General features: G+C 49.9%; 1 protein-coding gene and 1 long non-coding RNA gene across 3 annotated transcripts in view; one reads left to right on the forward strand and one right to left on the reverse strand.

Annotated features, from left to right (window-relative positions):
- The window catches only part of TMEM131 (transmembrane protein 131), a 180892-nt gene that overhangs the window by 156049 nt on the left and 2663 nt on the right, over positions 1–22180 (forward strand). Inside the window, exons 27-39 of one of the 2 annotated variants that reach the window (XM_086328103.1) lie at positions 155–297; positions 736–922; positions 2292–2477; positions 3278–3436; positions 4047–4627; positions 9503–9678; positions 12781–12908; positions 17156–17280; positions 17471–17620; positions 19799–19964; positions 20625–20746; positions 20849–20945; positions 21721–21818. In XM_086328103.1, coding sequence (XP_086184229.1) covers positions 155–297; positions 736–922; positions 2292–2477; positions 3278–3436; positions 4047–4627; positions 9503–9678; positions 12781–12908; positions 17156–17280; positions 17471–17620; positions 19799–19964; positions 20625–20746; positions 20849–20945; positions 21721–21818 — 2318 coding nt within the window. The remainder of the gene's footprint in view (positions 1–154; positions 298–735; positions 923–2291; positions 2478–3277; positions 3437–4046; positions 4628–9502; positions 9679–12780; positions 12909–17155; positions 17281–17470; positions 17621–19798; positions 19965–20624; positions 20747–20848; positions 20946–21720; positions 21819–22180) is intronic. The other variant, XM_086328105.1, reaches the window with a different exon arrangement.
- Positions 19766–21185, reverse strand: LOC147363740 (uncharacterized). Its single transcript, XR_015137398.1, has 2 exons — positions 20804–21185; positions 19766–20219 (listed from the first exon to the last, which is right to left on the reverse strand). It is a non-coding gene; the product is annotated as an uncharacterized LOC147363740 (long non-coding RNA).

A 22180-nucleotide genomic window follows, 5' to 3' on the forward strand; every position in this document is an offset into this window, starting at 1 on the left:
TGTAAACGTTTTTAAATTTTTCAAGTGCCAACGTTTGACCGTTCAATTTACTGTATTAATCTTCACATTGTTTATAAAGCAGCAGTAAAACTCAAGATCAAAAGATTGTGCAAATTTAAGGGGAGGACAATCTGGGCTTCTTCTTCTTACGTAGAAATAACCTGACTGTGATGGATGCCGTGATGGTCCAAGGACAGGGGACAACCGAGAACCTGAGGGTGGCAGGCAAGCTTCCGGGCCCAGGGAGCTCCTTACGCTTCAAAATCACAGAAGCACTGCTGAAAGACTGTACAGAGGGTGAGTGTTCTTGTCGTAGGCACGCGCACGAATATCAGCGCTCCTTTTCAACAGTAAGTGGTTCCAGAAACAGGAACACTGTTTCTACATGGGCATGTGCATGTATGACTGATGAGCACTTGAGACTTTAAGGGAGCACCCGGACTTGCTGTCAGAGTTGCTGCATTTGGATCTTACGAGCTTTGAAGTATCAGTGTTCATTGCATACCTTAGCTGATTTACTCTGAATGTGAAATACAAAGCCTAATTAAACTTCCGCCATCTAAAATGACTTAACAAATAAGAGAACTTCCTGATGAAACCTGGGTGGTGGCTCATCCCTTTGGCCTGACGAGCTCCGTCATAATCTCTGGGATACGTTCGTGAAGGATGTGTTATCGTCACTTGGACCTGGTGCACGGGACAGCAAGATTTACACTCCTCATTTTTTTCCTTTAGGTATGAGACTAAGGGAACCCAATTTCACATTGAAAAGAACATTTAAAGTAGAGAACACAGGACAACTTCCAATTCACATAGAAACCATTGAAGTCAGTGGGTACTCCTGTGAGGGATATGGCTTTAAAGTCGTCAATTGTCAAGAGTTTGCACTGAGCGCCAATGCCTCTAAAGACATAGTCATTCTGTAAGTATTTTCTCATAAGATAATGAATCACTAAATCTTTTTTTTTCCCACTTAGTCTTTGGTTACTTCTTCATTTCTTTGTTTTCAAAATTGTGGAAACTCCAAAGTAGATCAGATAAACTAAGAAACCAGTTTCAAAATTATTTTCGATTTTTGCACCTTGTTTTATGTCCCTGGATATGTTCCAGTGTCTCCTGGTTCATTGTCTATGGAAAATTGAATATGTATCCTGCTGTTGTGTAAAAACTATAAATTTTAAATATGTTGAATTGGTTCATAGTGCTTTTCAGGTCAGGTCTACTATATCCTTCTGCTTTTTTGCCTATTCTTTCTATTAGTTTTTGAGCGCTTGATATTGAAACTCCAACTAAAAATCTTAACTTATCTACTTAAAAAGTAATTATATAGTGGAACTATGGGGTCGCAAAGAGTCGGACACGACTGAGCGACTGATCTGATCTGATAAGTATATGTGTGTGTGTGTGTATATATATATAGTGGGACTATATGTAACTTTATTTGAAGTCTCCTGTAAATGTGTTATCATGCTTTCATAATTTAAAACATACTTAATTTTTTAAAAACTCTCAAGTTTTTGTAGAGAACCAACTGTAAGATCATTCTCAGTAGAGCAGACACTGGGTCTCACACATGCAGTTTTCCCAGGTCGTGTGAGAGTTTGGTCAGAAAACAGTGGTAATGCCTACGGGTAATAGTTGCAGCACGTTTTAACAATTGACAGCTTGTTATAAGGGTTCACTAATACACGTAACCACCGCCCTTTAGTCGAACGCTCACTCCATGGTTCACTCCATGGTCCTCAGCGGGCGTCTTCTTCGTTAGTGCCTCTCTCGCTTGTGTGAGGCGCAGCACTCTGCACCTGCAGGTTCAGTGGGGAGTAAGACACCTGGCCTCAAGGTGCAGGTCGTGTGCTTGGAGAGCTTACAGTTAACACAAAAACTAAATAAATGGGACAGAAAGCAGTGCTTGAGGAGATGTACATCAGTAGGGCTGGGATGGGTTTCTTGGGGGGGAAAAAGGCATTATTGTGAGTGTATCATGGGAGAGGAGAAGGAATTAAATACAGAAAAAAAAAAAGGAAAGGAAAGAAGCTCAGAGACTTCTCTCTGAATTACTGATTTTGGAAAGTCAACCATTGTTCTCTTTCTATGTAGTTTCTAGTTATCCACAAAATAAAGTTGTTTTGGTTATTTAACCTCATAGGACAATACTTTGTCCATCTGAAAATGAGAAAGTTGAATAAAAGTGCCAATCTCTAAAATTCTGTGCTCTGTTTCAAATTATTATATTTAAACTGCTTGCAGTATATTTTTAAAAACCTAGTCTCACTGCCACCTTTGCATTTTAGGTTTACTCCTGATTTCACGGCTTCTAGAGTCATCCGTGAACTGAAGTTTATAACAGCCAGTGGCTCTGAGTTTGTGTTTGTATTGAATGCATCCCTTCCTTACCATATGTTAGCAACCTGTGCAGAAGCCCTGCCCAGGCCCAACTGGGAGCTGGCTCTGTACATCATCATCTCAGGAATAATGAGGTACTTGTGTCTTCTTTCGAGGTTGGTGTGTATGTATCACTTGACGCTGTTGATCACGGCTCCCCCTGGGTGCCAGGCACTGTTCTGATTGCCAGGGATCCACCCAACAGACAAAAGAGGCAGCCCTGCCTAGTCAGGCTTACATACACCAGTGGGAGCAGTCAGACCTAAACCCCTCTTGGATGACATATGCAATAAACCAGAGTCTTTTCTACCTATAAAATTTGTTACACACATACAGTACAGCTTAATTTCTTAAAGGAAAAAAAAAGCCTCATAATTTACCAGGAAATTACTTGATTTGGGCATATGAAATGTACTCAAACATAATAGGGTATGCTAATTGAGTCATATCATACCTAAAGAATGTAAAACTGATGAGAAATATTTTTTAAACCCTTAGCATCCTCATCCTTTTTTCAGTCTGTTTCTTTATTTTTTAAGAATGAGATCTACTCGCCTCTCAATTAACTTGCATGTTTACCCAACCCATCCTTCAAGGGAAGAGAGTTGGTCTGGAGAGTTAGAACTAAAGAGCTGCTGCTTGGCAGAAGGAAAGGTGCCCTCCAGTGTCTGTTCTGATTCTAGTGGTTATCTCCTCCGTACAAGCCTGCCTGTACACTGGCACGCTGGAGAAGTCTGTGGGCAGACTTTTATCCCAGATGCTTTTGCTCGTCACAGGCATTTTGTTTTTTTATATTGTTGTGTACTTTACCAAGAAACTCTGCCCTTAGTATCAAATCCTGCTGCTCTCACACTAACACGTGAACCCGGATTCTCCATCTTTTCTCCCCCTGCAGTGCGCTGTTTCTCTTGGTAATTGGAACAGCCTATTTAGAAGCTCAAGGAATTTGGGAGCCCTTCCGAAGGCGGCTGTCCTTTGAGGCCTCGAACCCGCCCTTTGATGTGGGGAGACCATTTGATCTCAGGAGAATCGTTGGTATTTCATCTGAAGGAAAGTATGTGCACCTGCTGGAGATAAATTCTCTAATATGCATAGATTTGGCTGATGTAATTAAAAGAAAAAATAAGTTTCTTCTTTTCGTCTTTGCTCGGGGGAAAAAATTGTAATGCCCTGTGTATCACTCTCAGTTACTGAGAACTCTTAGAAGATCCCATGTGTTTATTACATTGATGAGGGTTAAAATACTCTACCTGAGGCCAGTGACTTACTGCCCAAATTTTCAGATAGAACAGACCCAGTAGAGTTGTGAAAAGTATCCTATTTCTTGTCACGAGTAGAACTACCCAAGGGTCATTCATATATGCAGTGGCTCTACTGATGAAGTACGTATAATTTTTTTCAATTTACTTCTGTACTTCGACGTCCCGGGTCTTAGTTGTGGCACATGGGATCTTCGTTCGTCCCTGAAGGCATGCAGGATCTTGGTTATGGCATGCAGACTCTGAGCTGCAGCATGTGGGATCTAGTCCCCGACCAGGGTACAAACCTGGGCCCCCTCCGTGCGTTGGGAGCATGGAGACGTAGCCACTGGACCACATGAATGTCCTGTAATTTTCTTTTAATGTTAGATCTCACAGTTTGCTATTACTGATCATTTTTTTCAGCTTGAACACACTCAGCTGTGACCCCGGTCACAGTCGGGGCTTCTGTGGAGCAGGTGGCTCGGCCTCCCGGCCCAGCGCAGGGAGTCACAAGCAGTGTAGCCCGTCGGTCCACCCGCACAGCAGTCACAGCAATAGAAACTCGGCTGACGTGGAAAACGTCAGAGCCAAAAACAGTGCGAGTGCCTCTGGCAGGACTAATGCCCAGTCGGCGAGCAAAGCCAGCCCACTGGTCTTCGAGTCCCACAGCATGGCCCAGGGTCACACCGCAGGCCGGAAGTCCAAGGGGGCCAGACAGGGCCAGCACAGCAGCCAGCACCATGGCCACAGCCCCCTGGAACAGCACTCGCCCCCGCCGCCGCCGCCAGTGCCTCAGCAGCAGGAGCCACAGCCCGAGAGGCTGTCCCCTGCGCCCCTCGCACCCCCGCCCCACCCAGAGCACCCCGGCAGCACCCGGCACAGCTCCGAGGACTCAGACATCACCAGTCTCATCGAAGCCATGGACAAAGACTTCGAGCACCACGACGCCCCGCCCCTAGATGTGTTTACAGAGCAGCCACCTTCACCCTTGTCGAAAAGCAAAGGTAACCATACCTTCTCACTTCTGGGACAGTGTGACACTCAAGGGGACAGCCAGTGCGTGTGTAGGGGGCTATCTCAGTCGTAATTGTGATGAGCAGCTAATTTAGCAGGTGTTCTTCTGGCTCACATTCATCTCTGCCCTTGGACTTCAGCTCTTTCGCATCAAGATGCAAATAGAAGTATCTGAGTGTCATAAAAGATACCCATATTTCTCTTACCAAATACTTACCAATTCAGGAATTTGTTGGACACCTACTGTTTTTATTTTCACTGCCTGTGATGACTATGTTACTGTGGTAGGTTGAGCTTTTTCTTTTCCATCATTAAAATAGTTTTTAACACAGTGGTAAATGGCAGTCATCTGCCTTTTGACCCAAAAATAGGATTTCTGTACAACCTGCGCTTTAGAGCAGGGATTGGCAAACCACAGCCCGTGGACAAAGCCGTCACCTGTCCTCGGGCCAGCGTGCCTGTTCATTCACACGTCATCTGTGCGGCTTTCGTGCCGCAGCAGCAGAGGCTGTCAGGGTGGAAACCTGAAGGCGCTTACTGCCTGGCCCTTCCCAGAAGCGGCCAACCCTGCTTTAGAGCTCCTTATGCTGTTTTCACCCCAGGTGACTCAGTGGTAAAGGATCTGCCTGCCAGTGCAGGAGACGTGAGTTCCATCCTTGGGTCAGGAAGATCCCTTGGAGGAGGAGATGGCAGCCCACTCCAGTATTCTTTCCTGGAGAATCCCACGGACAGAGGAGCCTGGTGAGCTATAGTCCATGGGTCACAGAGCGTTGGACATGACTGAGCATGCATACATACGTGCTGTATTAATCATCTGTCTGTAAGCAACAGATTGCCCCAAAACCCAGTGACTTAGACCCCATCATTTACTAGCACAGTTTCTAGGGGTCAGGCATCTGGGCACAGCTTGCCAGGTTCTCACAGAACGGCAGTCAAGGTGTCGCCTGGGGCTAAAGTCTTTGCAAGGTTCAGCTGCTGGTGGACCTGCTTCCAGGCTCACTCAGGTGGCTGAGAGCAGGATTCAGTTCTTCATGGCCTGTTGGACTGCTGGTCTCAGTTTTTTGCTGACTATGGCCAGCAGCCTGTTGGGTCCTCTCTGTAGGGCAGCTCAGTGCAATTGGCTTTACCAGAGCAAGCAGGCAAACATTCAAAAGAGAGAACAGGCTGGCGGACAGAAGTCTCGGTCTTCTGTGACCTACTCTTGGAAGTGGCCTCCCATCACCTCTGCAGTGTCCTCAAGAGGAGTGAGGTCACCCACACTGAGATAGTTCCATGAGGGCATGACGTGGGGCTGCCTTCACAGAAGCCTACACACCACACATGCACTGCTGCTACTGCTGCTAAGTCACTTCAGTCGTGTCCGACTCTGTGTGACCCCATAGACGGCAGCCCACAAGGCTCCCCCGTCCCTGGGATTCTCCAGGCAAGAACACTGGAGTGGTTTGCCATTTCCTTCTCCAATGCATGAAAGTGAAAAGTGAAAGTGAGGTCACTGAGTCTTGTCCGACTCTTTGCGACCCCATGGACTGCGGCCTTCCAGGCTCCTCCGTCCATGGGATTTTCCAGGCAAGAGTGCTGGAGTGGGGTGCCATTGCCTTCTCCGCCACACATGCACAGGCGGGCTTATTTGTAACTTCCGGAGTCCATATGTGAAAAACGGTAAATGGCCTCTGGCTGTTTCTCAGTTTATTCCCTGTACAGCCTGAACTTTTTTGTGACTTACTCTCTCTTCTGTGGCAGCCATGCTGTGTTATTCTGAGCCTATTTCAGTACCCCCTCACTGATGTACCAGGAATTGCCTTTGGTTTGAACAGGGTACTTGGCAGCCCTGAGAAGCCAAAAGAAACCTGACCCTCCAGAGTCCAGGAGTTTTAGAAAATTTCTTAATTCCAGTGATATGAAGACTGGTTCTATACAGTCTTCATAGAATTACTTGCATTTGGGTTTATAAGATAGTCAAAAGTCTTGAATAATATTTAACTTCTTCCACAGAAATTTTCTTTGTTGTTATCTCATTTTTCTAACACATTATTGACCAGAGACGTATTAATACGTCTTTTATTACCTGAACATTATTGACCAGAGGTATTTCAGTATTCACTTACATAAGAAATTGCCAGCCACTGGCATTCATTTCTGCAAAAATTCCCTGGTCAATAATGAGTAAATAGAGCTTACATATTTTAGGGTAATTTTTACAGTAATATTAAATGGATGATTAAGGTTCCTCTTTTTAAAATTAGATCTGGTTACATAATGTGTTTTTCCCTTATCTAGAGCATAAGAAAATAAATATATATTATCTTATCTTAGCACAAAGAGAGGCTCTAGCAAAATGAACCCCTTGTTCCTTGGTCTAAGACAGCCCTCTGACACCGATACAATGGGCCCATCTTTTCTTTTCAGCGTCATTCATCTAGAACATAAGTTCTTTACTTTTCACGGTGGTCCTAGAGTCAACCTACTAAAAGCTATTTAATGATGGAGGTGATTCTTGAGGCCACGAAGAGACAGTGACTGCCGGCTTCACACGAGCAGCCACCGCTTTTGATATCCTTCCCAGCACTGCTGTTGGGAAAGAAGGAATGAGCCAGGTCTTCGTGTTGTTTTTTTCTTCAATAAGTGTTTTTATTGAAGCACAACATACATGTAGAAAGTCAGTCTTTTAAATGAACTTTAAACGATGGGCATTGATCTTGGGGTTGCAGAATGGTGCCACGGCGCTCATTTGCTCAGGAGTGTCCAACTCGTTGCAGCCCCATGGGCTGTAGCCCACCAGGCTCCTCTGTCCATGGAGTTCTCCAGGCAGGAATACTGGAGTGCGTTGTCATTTCCTCCTCCAAGGGATCTTCCCAACCCAGGGATTGAACCTGTGTCTCTTGCGTCTCCTAATTGGCAGGCAAATTCTTTACCAGTACTGCCACCTGGGAAGCTCTTGCGGAACAATGGTATTAATATATCATAAAACCATCAGCTGGTGGAACCTTTATCATCTCTCTAAAACTTACCCCAGCACCCCTGCCAAATAGCCTGTGTGTTTACGTTAAATATGTAATGTTTCTTTCCATTCTTTGGCACTTCTCTTTCCAGAAGTGCCCTGTTCTCTCCCCCGCCCTCCCCAAAATCTCAAAGAAATCTTCTTGTAATGAGCTTCAGCGATGTCTGGCTTTTGTAGACTGTTGAGAATGACCCCTTGTCATAGGAACAGGGTCTCCCCAGCCCTCGCCTTCTCTGAGTTAGACAGCTTGGAGTTAGACATCCCATCTCTTCTCTACCACCCCTGCAGTCACTGTCCCTCATGGAAGAGGGGCCCCAGAAATACCTTCCTTTCGTGGCTGGCCTGAGCAGGACCTCTGCAACTGGACAGCCTAGATTCTGTATTTCTCTGGTTTTTCCTCCCGTGACACGTGAGCCCTGGGGACTGGCTGGGCGCATTGCTGGATTGAGGGTTAAAACCCGAGAATGCGCTAAGCCGGGTGCGGCCACTTGCAGTGTCTATATGCACTGCAGAAACCACGGGATCTGTCGCCACCCTGGTGTCTGTCTGCCGTTGGCAGTCTGAGGGGCGGCTTTATCTCAGTTGGGGGCGTGCCAAGTGCCATGGGGTGGTGAGGCCAGGCTCTGCCTTCAGGCAGACCCAGATCACATCCTGGCTCTGCCACTTACTAACTAACTCTGTGATTTGGAGAAATTTAATTTAAAGTTTGAGTCACTGGCATCCATCAACAGTCACCATAAGGCATCGGGGTTTTAAATAAGGTATATTAAGGAGATATATTTTTAAATGACATAGAATGGGTTCAACGGTGGCAGATGTGGCTTCTGCAGCTGTGCCCAGCCTGCCTGCCCAGGTGGCTTCTTGGACGTAGTCCGAGGGGTCGGCGTCCTCCCATGGGCTTCTCTGCTGCTCTGTTCCCGTTAGGGTGGAAGCTCCTTGAGGGCAGGGATTGTGTTGATGGTTCTCACTGCCGTATTCCCAGGACACACAGCACTGCAGCGCAACGGGCACTCAGATGTTGTGGCTGTTTTCTTGTCTGTCTTGGGAGCGTCCACATTAGTTAAAATAATAGGCCTTTTGTCACTCTGTTTTACCTTCTGCCCATACATAGCAGCGGCTGGACACTGTCCAGGGGCTGCCTGTAATTCCTCCTCACAGCACTGTAAGGTCATCTCGCCGAGTCTGCAGATGAGAGGGCGAGATCAAGGAGCTACCAACGGGAGGGCCGGAATTTGTACTCAGCCGCCAGGGTTCTCGGCACCCCGCAAGTGACACATGTGGCAGCTCATCCCGTGTCACCGTCAGGCTCCCATCACCAGAGAGGTTGACGGAATCTCTGGTTTTCACTCCTCTGACTTCTCAACGCTGTGTCATCTCTGGGATATAAAAGTACAGATGACCCTTGAGCAGCAAGCGTTTGAACTGCATAGATCCACTTTTATGTGGATTTTTTCCAGCAGTAGAAACTACAGTACCACAGGGTCCCCAGTTGGGTGAATCTGGTTGCAGAGGAGCCACAGACGTGGAGGGCCGGCTGTAACCTGTATACGGATTAACCCCCTGTTGTTCAAGGGCCAGCTGTCTTCTAGAGACACATAGATTTGTGAAAACTAGCGAGTTGCCAAAACTCATTGAACTGTACACTTAAAATGGGCGTATCTTATTGTATATCACTTATGCCTCAAAAATTGTTGATCTTGTAAAATATTCTAATCAGAAAGTCAAATGTTAATTTGAGAAGCTTTAGAGAAGAAACAGAGAAACTGTTACTAATCAGAGTTCAGCCTCTTCAAAAAGAGTTTGAACGGCTGTGTTTTCCAAGCTGTTGAAATATCAAGGGCTCTTTTACTTTGACTCTCACCCGCAGGGAAAGGAAAGCCTCCTCAGCGCAAGGTGAAGCCCCCCAAGAAGCAGGAGGAGAAGGAGAAGAAGGGAAAGGGGAGGGCCCTGGAAGACGAGCTGAAGGACTCCTTGGCTGACGACGACAGCTCCTCCACCACCACAGAGACCTCCAACCCAGACACAGAGCCTCTCCTCAAGGAGGTAGGGCGGCCTCGTGTGGCGGGGTGGGCGCAGAATGGCTGTGCTCGGGGCATGTGCCCGCCCGGGTTACCTGTCTCTCCTGCACAGGCACCACAGCTCCGGGCGAGAATAAGTTCCTTTCCCCAGGGGACAGGTCAGGAAGCCTGCTAATAAGGTGGAATAGTTAGAAATTGGAAAGTTAGGGTCTGTCTGAAATAGTAACCACTCTGGCTCATGAAAATTGTCTCAGATTTTAAGTATCAAAAAAGGATGGGAAGGAGTTACCCCACTTTGTTTTGATTATATTGGCTGTGTCCTGTTGTGCCGCCGCTGGCACAGTGAGCCCTGGGAGCAGGCAGAGCGGTGGCTGTGACCCAGCCCCAGGGGCCCCCTAGCTCCGAGCACTCCCCCAGCACACCAGAAAGGCGTCCTCACTCCCCACGCTCAGCTCCAAGGGGGTCGTGGGCATCAGGAGTCGTACTGCCAAATGCCTGGGCACCGTGGCCGCGAGGTGGATGGAGGGTGATGTTACTGCTGTGGCTGTGTCGGAGAGCGTGTGTTATAAGGTGTGAGGAAAAGTGAGGGTGTAATTCCCTTTGGACCTTTTTATTTCTAAATGACCATATTTCAAATGTAAAATGAGCCAAATAGAGCCTTTAATATTGTGGGGCTGAATTTCTGTTTCGGTCTTAATCTAGTGGCTTAAGGAATCATTTCTTACAGACGTCCAGCAGTGTCATCCTCACCTGTTAAGTTTTAAAGTCAAGTCTGCACATGACACTTCCTGTCACTGCCCTCGCCTGTGCGTCCCTGAGGCCTGGCAGCTGCTCTGGGCCCATTCAGCGCCGTCCATGGCTGGGGCTGGCACTCTGTGCCAGCTGCTACAGAGGAGCAGACAGCCAGCTCGTGGTCCTCAAGTGGGGTCTCAGCCCCTTGAGACAGGAACCTGGCCTTTCTGTCCTCGGCGGTTTCTCAGGCACCCAGCACGCAGATTCTCAACACATGTTTGCTGAGTGCATGGGGAGAAGAGAGCTGGAAAAGACACGCGTGCACGAGCAAATGACCTGCCGGGTTTGTAATCTAGTTGGGAAGAAACTAGAGCGTGTGTTTCACACACAAAACAGGCGAATGCATCAGTAACAAAGGAAAAACAGCAGAGGAACTTCAAGCATCTGGACAGCGTTCTCAGCACAGACTTGCTCCCCAGCTTTGCTTGCCTTCTTTCCGCCTTTGCAGCATTCGCCTGAGCACTCGTTCGGCACTCCCCTCCAGCCGAGCACCGCCAGCACTCTGTCCCCCACACCCTCCGGCATCATCCTCCCTCCTCTGCGATTCATTTCCTCCTGGTCGTCGGCTCTTGCCCCGTCGTGTACTTTCTCACAGATGCTGCTCCAGTCCGGCCACCTCCATGCCTGTTGCCATTCTCGCTGCTGAGCAGTTTTTATTCCTCCCCCTCAGCGCTCGCTGCTGCTGCTGTTGCTTTCAGTCACATGCGGGATTTACTTCCCTGTCCAGGGATTGAACCTATGCCCCCTGCGGTGGAAGCTCAGTCCTAACCTCCAGACCACTGGGAACGAGCCCCTCCGCGCTCTGGCCTCAGCTCCGCGCTCTTGTTTCTTTGTAACTGACGCATCCGCCTGTCGTGTGTGTTTTCTTCCCAACTAGATTACGAGCTTGGCAGGTCATTTGCTCGTTCACGTGTGTCTTTTCCAGCCCTCTTCTCCCCATGCACTCAGCAAACACGTGTTGGGAACCTGCATAGTGGGCGCTTAAGAAACAACCATGAAAATAAAAGAAGAAACAACTGTGGACAGAAGGGCCAGGTTCCTGTCCTCGGGCTCACGGTCTGCAAAGTTCTCCATGAGTCGGGTGGCCCCGGAACACTTCCTGCATGACTCAGCACAGTCTCAGAAGGTGCTGGGGCAGGAGGGCGTTGTACCCCTCTCTGCCATCAGGTGGATGGGTCTATGTGACCTGAACTGCAGCCTGACCCTGTCTTGTGGACACTCACCTGCCCTTTGGTGGGAGCTCTCCACCGCTCGCAGCAGCTCTGGCCTTCAGCCAGGGTGTCTCCCCGCAGTTGGCCCTGTGCGCCCTGACACAGAACCAGGCTTCTGTTTTTCCGCTTCACGCCCATGCTGTGTGTGGTCTTCTGCACGTGAGCAGCGCACGCCCGCTTTCCAGGTGGCTCCAGGGTGGTCACCAGTGCCTGAATGGTGTCTGCCCTGTTTAGAGACTAGCCCCCGGGCTCACGGGTGGGTGTAGCGGCGGCTCCCCTTAGTCTGGAGCGCCTGGTGTAGTTCCCATGCGCGCCTAAACTGGGACCCAGGGGCAGCATCGCTGGGCTCGTCGAGCAGCACAGCTCTGAGCAGCACCTGGGCTGTGGCCTTTTCAGCCGACGGGACGGCTCCTAGGCTCCAGTCCCAGCCAGTGAACACTGCTGCGTGGACGCAAGTTGATCTGTGTCCGGTGTCTCCCTCCTGCTAGACTTCACCATCCTTGAGGGAAGGGACTGGGCCCTCTTGGTAACCCCGTTGCCTGACACCAGCGGGGTGACCAGGGAAGGATGGCTGAATAAGTGACTGAATGGCTGGGCCCCTCCCCTGGATGGTGCATCTGTTGGCATCCCAGCCGCCGCGACACTGTGACAGGCGTGCGTTACCATGAACACTTGGGGGGACACGCTTTCGCCTGTGCTGTCTTCTCCCCTGGGGGCTTCCTCGTGCGCAGCATGAGGACCATCACCAGGAGTGTGTCGCTCTATCCTGCTGTCCTGCCTTACCTTTTCTTGTAAAAAGGGCAAGGCTTTGCTCCCCAGTGCTTAACAACAAGCTATCAATCTGTTGCTATGACTGTCACCTCCTACTCTAGTCAGGATGTGAGTATAATTTTGACATGCCTTATAACTCAGACCCAGTAAAACATAATTATGATAAATCAAAGGCTGGAAAATTGACAGAACCACGTTGAGAGCGATTTGAAGAAAGGAGCTTATCATTTGTATACTTGTGATATATGTATCTTTTCCATCTTTGGTGTTGTGTCTCTGCCTTCAAATTAGGACTATATCAGGCATTTTTAATCTTACTCAGCAATTAAGTATACTTTTTTTTTTTTTTACAGGATACAGAAAAGCAAAAGGGAAAACAAGCCATGCCTGAAAAACATGAAAACGAAATGTCTCAAGTGAAACAAAAAAGCAAAAAAGTCTTAAATGTTAAGAAAGAAATCCCAGCAGATGTGAAACCCAGGTAAGAAAAGTATATGACTTCAGAGAAATGAGGTGTAAGTAAGAGGAGTTATGTGAGAACTCGTAATGGTTGTGTCTGCTTGACTGGTTTTTCTGGGGTTTTTTGCAACAAAAGCTATGTTCCTCTGGGTTTTTTCTGCTGCCCAGCGTTCACTGTCCCTGGGGAGGGACAGGCACATGCTTCTGAGGTCAGACATACAAAAGGCAGAGTTAAAACTTGTAAAAACAGAAGAGGACCAGTGGTTAAAACACCTTGCTTCTACTGCGAGGGGCATGGGTTCAACCCCTGGTCAGGGAACTTAAGATCCCACATGCCACGTGGCTCAGCCAAAATATGGGTGGGGCGGGGAGGAATGGAGGAGAAAAATACAGTTGGTGATTTGCTCCCAGACAGAGAGCCATTTCACTTCTGCCCAAAACTGGACTTGATGTTCCAGCTGCAGGTATAACCATAATTTCTCTCAAAGGGGCTCTGGGTCTGCTCACTCACCCGGGGCTGTCATGGGGATCTGGACTCCAAGCTGTAAAACTTGGAAAAATGTATTCTTGACCTGCGATTCCCAGGTGGCGCTAGTGGCAAAGAACCCGCCTGCCAAGCAGGAGGCTTAAGAGACCTCAGGAAGCTTCCCTGGAGAAGGGCATGGCACCCCACTCCAGCATTCTTGCCTGAAGACTCCCACAGACACAGGAGCCTGGCAGGCAGCCATCTAAAGGGTCGCAAAGAGTCAGACACACTGAAGCAACTTCACACACGGCACATACATTCTTACCTTGTGAAAAAAAAGTGCTCAGGGCAGATATTACCACCAGACAGTTGCCAGGGTCCTTGGGCCCCTCAGGGAGGGCGCCCTACAAAATGTTTCCCCAAGGAAATGAATGATTTGAACTATTGGGTTATTATTTCCTAAGGTTACTTCATACTTCCATTAACTTTGGGTCTAATAAACTAGTCCTGGTTTTAGAGTTGCTGACAGTGCCGTACTAGCTCATCGTACAAGATGGCCATCTGCATGGAAGCCAGTGTTGACCTTCTTCTCTGATAAGTGGACATCAACCCAGGAAGTTGAGGGAATTATGTATAAGTTAATAAAGGAACACATGGTTTGTTGTCATCAGAACTGACCATAGCTTTGCAGAAAGTCTGTTCTTACTCAGATTCTAGGAATAAAGCTTGAACTCTGCAAAAACACCAGTAAACTGGACTCTGTCCCTAGATGATACAGCTTAACTCAACAGGGCCAGCTTGTCCTGTAGAAACAGAAGCTAATCAGAAATTAGTGATTACTGCATAAAAATGTAACCTTGTCCCTGAACTTAAGAAGCAACACAGTACATGGCAATATTAGTAATGGAGTGTTTATACTTAAAGTTACCCTTTTGTGCAAATGTCGGTTGAAGTAGCCTCACTACACAGCTTGTCGAGAAGGATCTGGCGTGGTTAGAATAGAGTCAAGTGGAATAATGGCCCTTGACTCTGCCCGAGGGAATCAGCCTGAGGCACTTTGGTGCTAATACTCTGGCTCCCAAGACAGGAATAACAGCCCTAGTCGAGTGGCTAGAGATTCTTCTTCTAGGCCTTTTTCAGGCTTAGTTGACTGACCAGATGTTTTAAAGCGTTGTTGTTCAGTTGCTGAATCATGTCCGACTCTGCGACCCCATGAACTGCGTGCAACACGCCAGGCTTCCCAGTGCTCACTATGTTTTTAAAGTAGAAAAATCCAAATTATGAAAAACCTTCATTTTTACATATCCTGAGATCTTGTGAGAATGGACTGTTGTGCTGTCATTGTTAGGATCGTAAGTTTAAAAGCCCAGCTTCTGAGGATTATCTTAGTGAAACCAGTCCATAGGTGATTGTCACCATGGGGAGATCGTTTATTCTCCTTGACGCCTGAGCTCAGTACATTTAAAACAGATTGTACGTATGCATTAATCCTCTCATCCTTCTTCCAGTGACTTCTGTTGTATTCTGACCTTTCTAGGAAGTCAGTTGACTGTTAGCAGGTTTGACTTTGAGGATCTGTGAAAGACTGTGTTTGATGCCGTGACTCTGCAGGGGGTATTGAGGGAGTTTGCTGGTATTCCCAGAGCCAGAGCTGCCCACTCTCCAGCCCCCAGTCAGGAGGCAGAGTGAGAACTCACATTTTTTTAAAGATTCATTTATTTATTTGGCTGCACCAGGTCTTAGTTGCAGCATGTGGATCTAGTTCCCTGACCAGGGATCCAACCCGGGCCCCTGCATTGAGCACAGGGTCTTGGCCACAGGGCAGTCTCAGCTCACGTCCTCTTGATGTGTGTAGTTAACAGAGATCATTACCAGAAGGCAGTTTAAGCAATATGCTCTAAAGTGTCTTTTTAAATTGTCTTTGTCAATCGTAAGGAGAAAGCCAGATGTATAAAGCTGCAGCCCTAATAGGCTCACCCATGAACAGTGCATTGTTTTCATGTCGGTTCGTTAGCCCACCTAAAATTCTGGGTGAACCGAGCCCTTTGGATTTTTGGTTAGCCTTTATACTAATTCCAAATGTAACAACAATTTATGATAGAAAATTTGTGAAATATAAAGAAACAAAAGAATGAAAAGAAAATGACCTTTGACCAACTACCTTATATAATGTTTATAAAACACCTCTGTTAAAATTTGTTTATGAAATCATGCTTTATATACCATTTTTTATATATATATATATATATTAAAAATCTGCTTACCTTTTTGAAAGAAGGGGACATGTGCTAGTGATGGACACTGGGGTGCCACTGGATATAGAAAGTCTGAGCCGTCCTCACATTTGCGATCTGGTGTGAGCTAGCTTGGACGGTGCCAGGCCCAGAGCCCAGCAGAGATCTGCTACCCCCTAGGAGGGTGAACTTGGAGGGGTAGTGGAAGGAGGATGTGGCGCTTTAAGAACCTGAAGGGTGGGGCTGGGAGGGGGTGGGGGGCAGAGTGCTGGGTCGGAATGACACCCCTGGAGGCTGGGGCAGCAAGTGCACTTAGGTGGAAAATGCCAGACACTGCCCACTTTAAGAACGTTTATATTGATCAGTGAACTGTGAAATTTTAGTGGAAAGCCAGCTATCAGCTCAGCCTCGAACTGACAGCTTTGCGGCCGTCACCAGAGCCCACTGATGATTTTTAGAGTAATTCTTGTAAGGGGCCACTGGGTTGCCTCAGCTGAAAGGCGTCCTTCTGCTGGGCCGCGTCAGTCTGGCTCCTGTCAGCGGAGAGGCCTCGTGATCTTGGTGGGCAGCACAGAGGCGACTTGTGAAGGTTTTATGGTTCGCGTGTTTCCAAGGCTCACCATACTGCCTATGTGGGCCATCTCCCCAGGTCATTTCTCCTAAAGATCACTTCTCTCTCAGCAGACTTCAATGTTTTCTTCATCGGGCTGTGGAAACTTAAAAATAGCCCTTAAAACTTAAACTTCTCTCCCGTTTTGCCTTGCTGACAGGAAGTTCAGAGCCAATTAATTGTCCTATTTATACATGTTTATTATGTTAAGCTTGCCTCTTAATATTTTAGAAGTAATATACTCTAAATAGATCAGTGAAAATAATATTTAAGTTTTGGCCTAAGATGAACCCTGAGTTCGAGAATAGAGAAGAATATTTATCCTACCCACTCAGCCTAGACCTTAGACAAACAAGAGAGTCCTGCCGCCCTGCCGTGGGCTTTGGGGGATTTGTAGGTCACTCAGGAACTAGCCCTGGTGAACTTGTAGCCCTGGTTCACTGCATGGTGTCCATGGGAAAACAGGTTCAGAGTTTTGAGTCACGGAACCTTTGACAGTTCTAAGTCTGAGACCTTTCAGCGTCTCCATATTCAAGAGTCCTGCAGGCAGTGCACACATTGGGTGAGGATCTAGGTGCTGGGTGAGGAGGCTTCAGGTGGGGTGAGACCTGCTCACGAGCAGAATGACTGCACTTAGCAGCTCCTACAAGGCTAGTTTGTACAAACAGCTTCCTACACCTTGTCTGAGGTAGGTGCTCTGACCCGTTACACATTATTAAATAATGGACCTCAGTTCCCTGTCTGCTGTCAGAATAGCAGAGGATAAGTCTGTCCATGTCTTCTGAGCAGTATTAGAAGTGCTTGCAAGGCAGCCAGCCCTCAGGACGGTGGGTGGGTAATGCATCAGGAGGCCAAATGAGTCAAAGAAGCTGTTGAGATTGTAGCCGGATCAGTGACTTCTCCTCTCAGCCCTGAAACAAAGCGTTGTGTTTGAATGTCCCACCGTGGTTGTCTTTCAGTTGCTTAGAGCTACCGTATACTGCTCCCTTGGAAAGCAAACAGCGCCGAAATCTCCCAACCAAGATTCCTCTTCCAACTACACTGACCAGTGGATCCAAACCACGAAACTCCCAGAAAACAAAAGGTATTTGCCTTTCTCGTCGTACAGGCGGCCTAACAGTTCGTTGTACTAGTAGTTGTTGGTTGTGAGTTCACAGTATTCAGGAGTCGTCGGGCATAGGTGGATTCTCATTCTCATCGGAAGGTTTTTTGAAATTGGCCCCAAAGAAAGGGATGATCCTCCATCATGGCTTTCTTTTCTGAATTCTGGACAGGTACAAGTAAGTTAGTGGATAGCAGGCCACCTGCCCTCGCAAAGTTTCTCCCAAACAGTCAAGAACTAGGCAACACCAGCAGCTCAGAAGGTGAAAAAGACTCTCCACCGCCAGAGTGGGATTCCGTGCCTGTTCACAAGCCCGGCAGCTGTAAGTACGGTGCTCCCCATAGCTGCAGCGCATCCGGGTCTGGGCGGGAAAACTTGAGGGCGTCTTGCCAGCAAAGGAGACCCAGGGTCTGTGTGCCGGAGCCGGTTTGTAGCAGCCAGCAGCCACGTCGGTAAAGAGCCTAAAGTGTGATCAGCCGTAGAGTAAGCGTTCATAGCAGAGCAGTCAGACAGTTCAGGGAGCTGCTTCACCACCTGCTTCCCTCTGTACAACATGGAAAGTTCCAGTAGAGCAGTGAACCATCCAGAGAAGGCCTGGCATCCCGGCCCCTGGTTAGTTCCTCGTATGTCTACAGCGCAGCCCCTTTTGTGAGAATTCACTTTGTTTCCCAGTTTGCTGCATCTTCTCCGAAGACAGCCGTGTGAAGGCGTTAGTTTTCTCACCAGCTTGCTGACCTTGTTCCCCGGGTCTGGCCTGCAGGAAATCATGGCAGGAGCACTGTCTCCCAGAACAGGGTGGGGGCCCTCAGGCTCTAGATAGATAGGACCTGGAAGAGGAGAGACCGGCGCAGCCAGGGCCAGGGGGCAGGGCATTGGCAGTCAGCTCTGTAGGGCTGATCTGTCTGCACTCAGCCACCATATCAGAGTGACTCCATTGGGCCCATTTGCACCAAAGGGAAAATCTGGGGTGAGTACCAGGTTCAAGGTCACGGAAGTTTAGAGAAGAGGGGTGATGGGAGGCCAGTGAGTTGAATGAGGGCGAAGAACTTGGGTGAGGTGGGCGTTGAGCACAAGCCTGTGTAAATACTCCCTGAAGAGAGACACTCCCTGGGTTAAAACCTGCAGCCCCATATTTGCTATGAAACTCTCTGGAGCCTTTTTAGTACTTTCTTCTTGCTTGAGATGAGGGAGAGAGTCCGAAACCCCTGGTCATTCAAGAAATGAGTTGAACGAGTCTCTGGGTCATCCTGGGGTCCAGGCTGCTGCTCTCAGGCCCTTAGATCCCCTCCGAGGTTTCAACAGGACGCTGGTGCTCGGATTGTACCCTGTGACAGGGGCTGTTTCCCCACAGGGAGTAAACTCCATGTTCTCGGGGAGCCGGTTTCACTGGGCTGTGTGAAGCCCAGCGAAGCCTGGGGGATTCTCCAGGGACGCAGTGTGCGTGTCGGGTCAGCAGACATCCGGGCAGGTGGGGAGGGGAGATTCTTCCAGCGAGCGAGGGTGAGGGGACAGGTGGAAACGGCAGGTGACTAGGGGCCAGCCCCGTGGGGGAAGCGTGGGGAGAGTTTTTAGGGCAGGTGCACAGCTGAAGGTGGGAAAACTAACTCGGACTTTGAAGAGACGGGGACCTGGACACTACCAAGATCACGTGAGCTCACCTGGGCCCAGCCCCTTGCCTGTTGGGAGAGGCACGCAGTGCTGGAGGGAAGGGGAACCACCCACAGAGCCAGCTGGATTCTGAGGGTGAGGGGTACAGGCCCTACCGGGTGGGTAGAGAGCAGAGCAGCCCGTCCTTGCTCTGGAGGCTCGAAAGGCCAGCCAGAGGGACCAGGGTGGCAACACACTGAGCTGGGCAAAGAGACAAGCGGGATGCTCAGCCAGAGGGGTCGTGCCAGGGTAACTGGGCAAGTAGGGTCCCCCAGAGACTGAGCTTGTGGAGGCCAAGCCCTCTCCTCGCACCTCGCATCACAGCACCAGGGCACACGTGACAGACATGCAGGGTGGTACCTGTTTCTGATAAGTTACGTGTTTCCATTGAGTGAATGCAGAATCTGTCTTATTTTCTGTTTAAAATTTTTGAAACAGCTGTGCTTTAAAGGGCAGCAGGAATAGAGTATCCTTGTAAAACAGGGACCTGGCAGGCCCACGGAGCGCAAGGGTCCCCCTGGGGGAGCTGGGGTGCTCTCCCGGCCCCACACCTGTGAGGCTGGGACCTGTGTGGTAGTCCAGGGTCTTCCAGGTCCAGGCAGAGACTCCACCTGCCCGTCCCTGCGGACAGGGGGAAGCTTCCTGCCAGCCTGAGGAGGGAGGGGCCTCACCCCCCAGGAAGGGCCTGCAGAGCTGGGTCACGTGGGAGATTCCGCAAAAGGCAGAGAAACAGCACACGTGAAAGCTGTAGGCTTTGCATCACTGCCTTTGATGTTAGAATATCAAAAGCAACTATTTTTTAAGACTAAAAATCGAAATGTCACAATTGAGACTTTTTAATTTTAATTTGCAGCTACAGATAGTCTTTATAAACTCTCTCTGCAAACCCTCAACGCAGACATCTTCCTGAAACAACGCCAGACCTCGCCGCCGCCCACCTCCCCCTCACCGCCCGCCGCACCCTGCCCGTTCACGTCCCGGGGCAGCTACAGCAGCATCGTCCATGGCAGCCCGGGCAGGTGGGCTCGCGGCCGAGCTGGGGCCGGGTCGGGGGGACCCTCAGAGGCTGCAGGGCCATCCCGCCCTGTGCAGGCTCAGCCCTGCTCCCCAGCCCTTACCTCAGGGCAGCCCCGTAGAGTCAGGGTCTGGTTCAGGAGCCAGAAAGCACATCCTGAATGAAGCCCCACAAGCTGTGCTGAGAGTCGAGGAAACAGGCTTATGGGTCATTTGCTCTGAGCCTGTGGCGGGTGAAGGTCACAGTGGCAGGGCAGGGCCTGCAAGAGCCGAGCACACGGGAGGCACAGAGCCCGACCGTTAGTGTGACCGTGGCCTTGACGGGGGGTGCCACTCGCAGACTGAGGGCCTGCGCTCCTCCCCACCCTGCGTCCTCCCGGCCGGGACTCCTCACCCACGGCCGGCACGGGGACGCGGCAGCCGTGGTCGGCCCTTCCTGCCTGGCGGCCCGCTCCTTGTTCCCTCTAGAAAGGGCTGCCCCGGCTCTTTTCCTTCCCTTCTCTCCACACCCCTGACTTTCCACCTGACCGCAGAGTCTCGGGCTGGCCACCCCCAGCCCTGCTGGAGCCACAGCCCCTGGGCCACGAGTCCCCGGGGCGGCCGGGGCCGGGGTGGGGGTAGTGCCAGCAGGACTGAGGGGCTCTCGCCTTGCTTCTTCCCTCCAGCGACTCTAAAGCAAAGCAGCCAAGCGGGAGCAAACACAAACTGACAAAAGCCGCTTCTCTCCCGGGCAAGAATGGCAACCCCACTTTCGCTGCAGTCACGGCTGGGTATGACAAGAGCCCAGGTGAGTGGCTTGGCATCAGAGACCAGGCACCACTGGGCCTTGGGCCTGGGCACATACCTGTGGCCCAGCTGCCTCCCGCTGACTCGGAGCCCGTTATTACAGGTGGGAACGGCTTTGCCAAAGTTTCTTCAAGCAAAACAGATTTCTCTAGCAGCCTTGGCATTTCACACACTCCTGTTGACAGCGATGGCTCAGACAGGTATGGCCGGCCCGCCTCAATCGGGGTGGAGGCAAGCGGGCTTCTCAGGCTGGGTTGACATCTTCCAGCTGTTCGTGTGCTCTGAGGCCCCTAGATGACAAGCAGATGTTTGGTGGGGGTCTCTGCTCCCTCCTGGGCCCCCTGATAGGGGAGGAGGCACCCGCAACACAGCCCACCCCCGCGGAGGGGGCAGGTGTGTGACCGCCTTCTAAGTCTCTTGTCGTCCCTCTCCGTTGTCATGGTCATTGTGGAAAGGCTGTGACCTCACCATGAGAAGCAGAGGAAGCAGACTGTGAGAGGAAGGGCCCAGGAGCAGACTCCAGGCAGTCACTGCACTGTCGGGCTTTGACCCAGAGCAGCCACAGGGCCTGGTGGTGTGCAGGCACTGCCTCGGTTCACTTGCCTGGATAACATTCCCACAGTAAAATAATAAAACTTCAAGTAGACTCTCAGTTTCACCTGCCTGATACTAACAAGAAAACGAATCCTAGATTTGAAACAGTTTAATAAATCTTCCATCACTGAAAGGTAAATAAGGAAGAAATACCTCTTTTCTGCACAGAACACTTGCTCTGAGCCAGGCTCCCAACCTGTGGCAGAGTGGCCTGAGCTCTGGGCCCTCCGGGCACGGAGCAGTCTCCAGGTCTCCCTGTTGTCTGTGACACGCGCGCGCCCATTGGAGCAGGGCCTGCCATGCGCGCAGCTGTGAGCGCTGGGTCTGTCTCCATTGACCGTCACGTTCTTGTGTGTTGCGTTTTTCTCTCCCAACATTCAGCTCGGGTCTGTGGAGCCCCGTGAGCAACCCCAGCAGCCCTGACTTCACACCCCTCAACTCGTTCTCAGCCTTTGGGAATTCTTTTAACCTAACTGGTGGTGAGTGTTTAAACCCTGGACCATGACTAGTGAGCCATGGACAGATGGAGGGAGGAGACTGGTGGCCGTCTGGGGGACGTGTTTGAAAGATGCATTTCCCTTGCCAGCGCTGTCAGGCAGCCGTAGGCGTGGGCACGGGGCTGACTCCCGGGAGGTGGGTCTGTCTCTGCTGCCCTGTCCTGGACGGGCCCCTCCCCACACCCCAGCCTGAAGGTGCAGTGGGTCTGCTCCATGCAGTGGGGATCCCCACTGGCTTATGTTCTGCAGACCTGACTTAAGAGCTTCAAGAAAGTTCTGTGTCTGAGAGGTGGCTCCTGGCTACGCTGGAGCTCCTTATTTTTCTTGCTGTTGAGAATTAGAAT

Source organism: Bos grunniens, chromosome 11 (genome assembly GCF_055505025.1).
Source record: "Bos grunniens cultivar Pamir isolate PY7600 chromosome 11, Bosgru_T2T1.0, whole genome shotgun sequence".
NCBI classification, from domain to species: domain Eukaryota; kingdom Metazoa; phylum Chordata; class Mammalia; order Artiodactyla; family Bovidae; genus Bos; species Bos grunniens.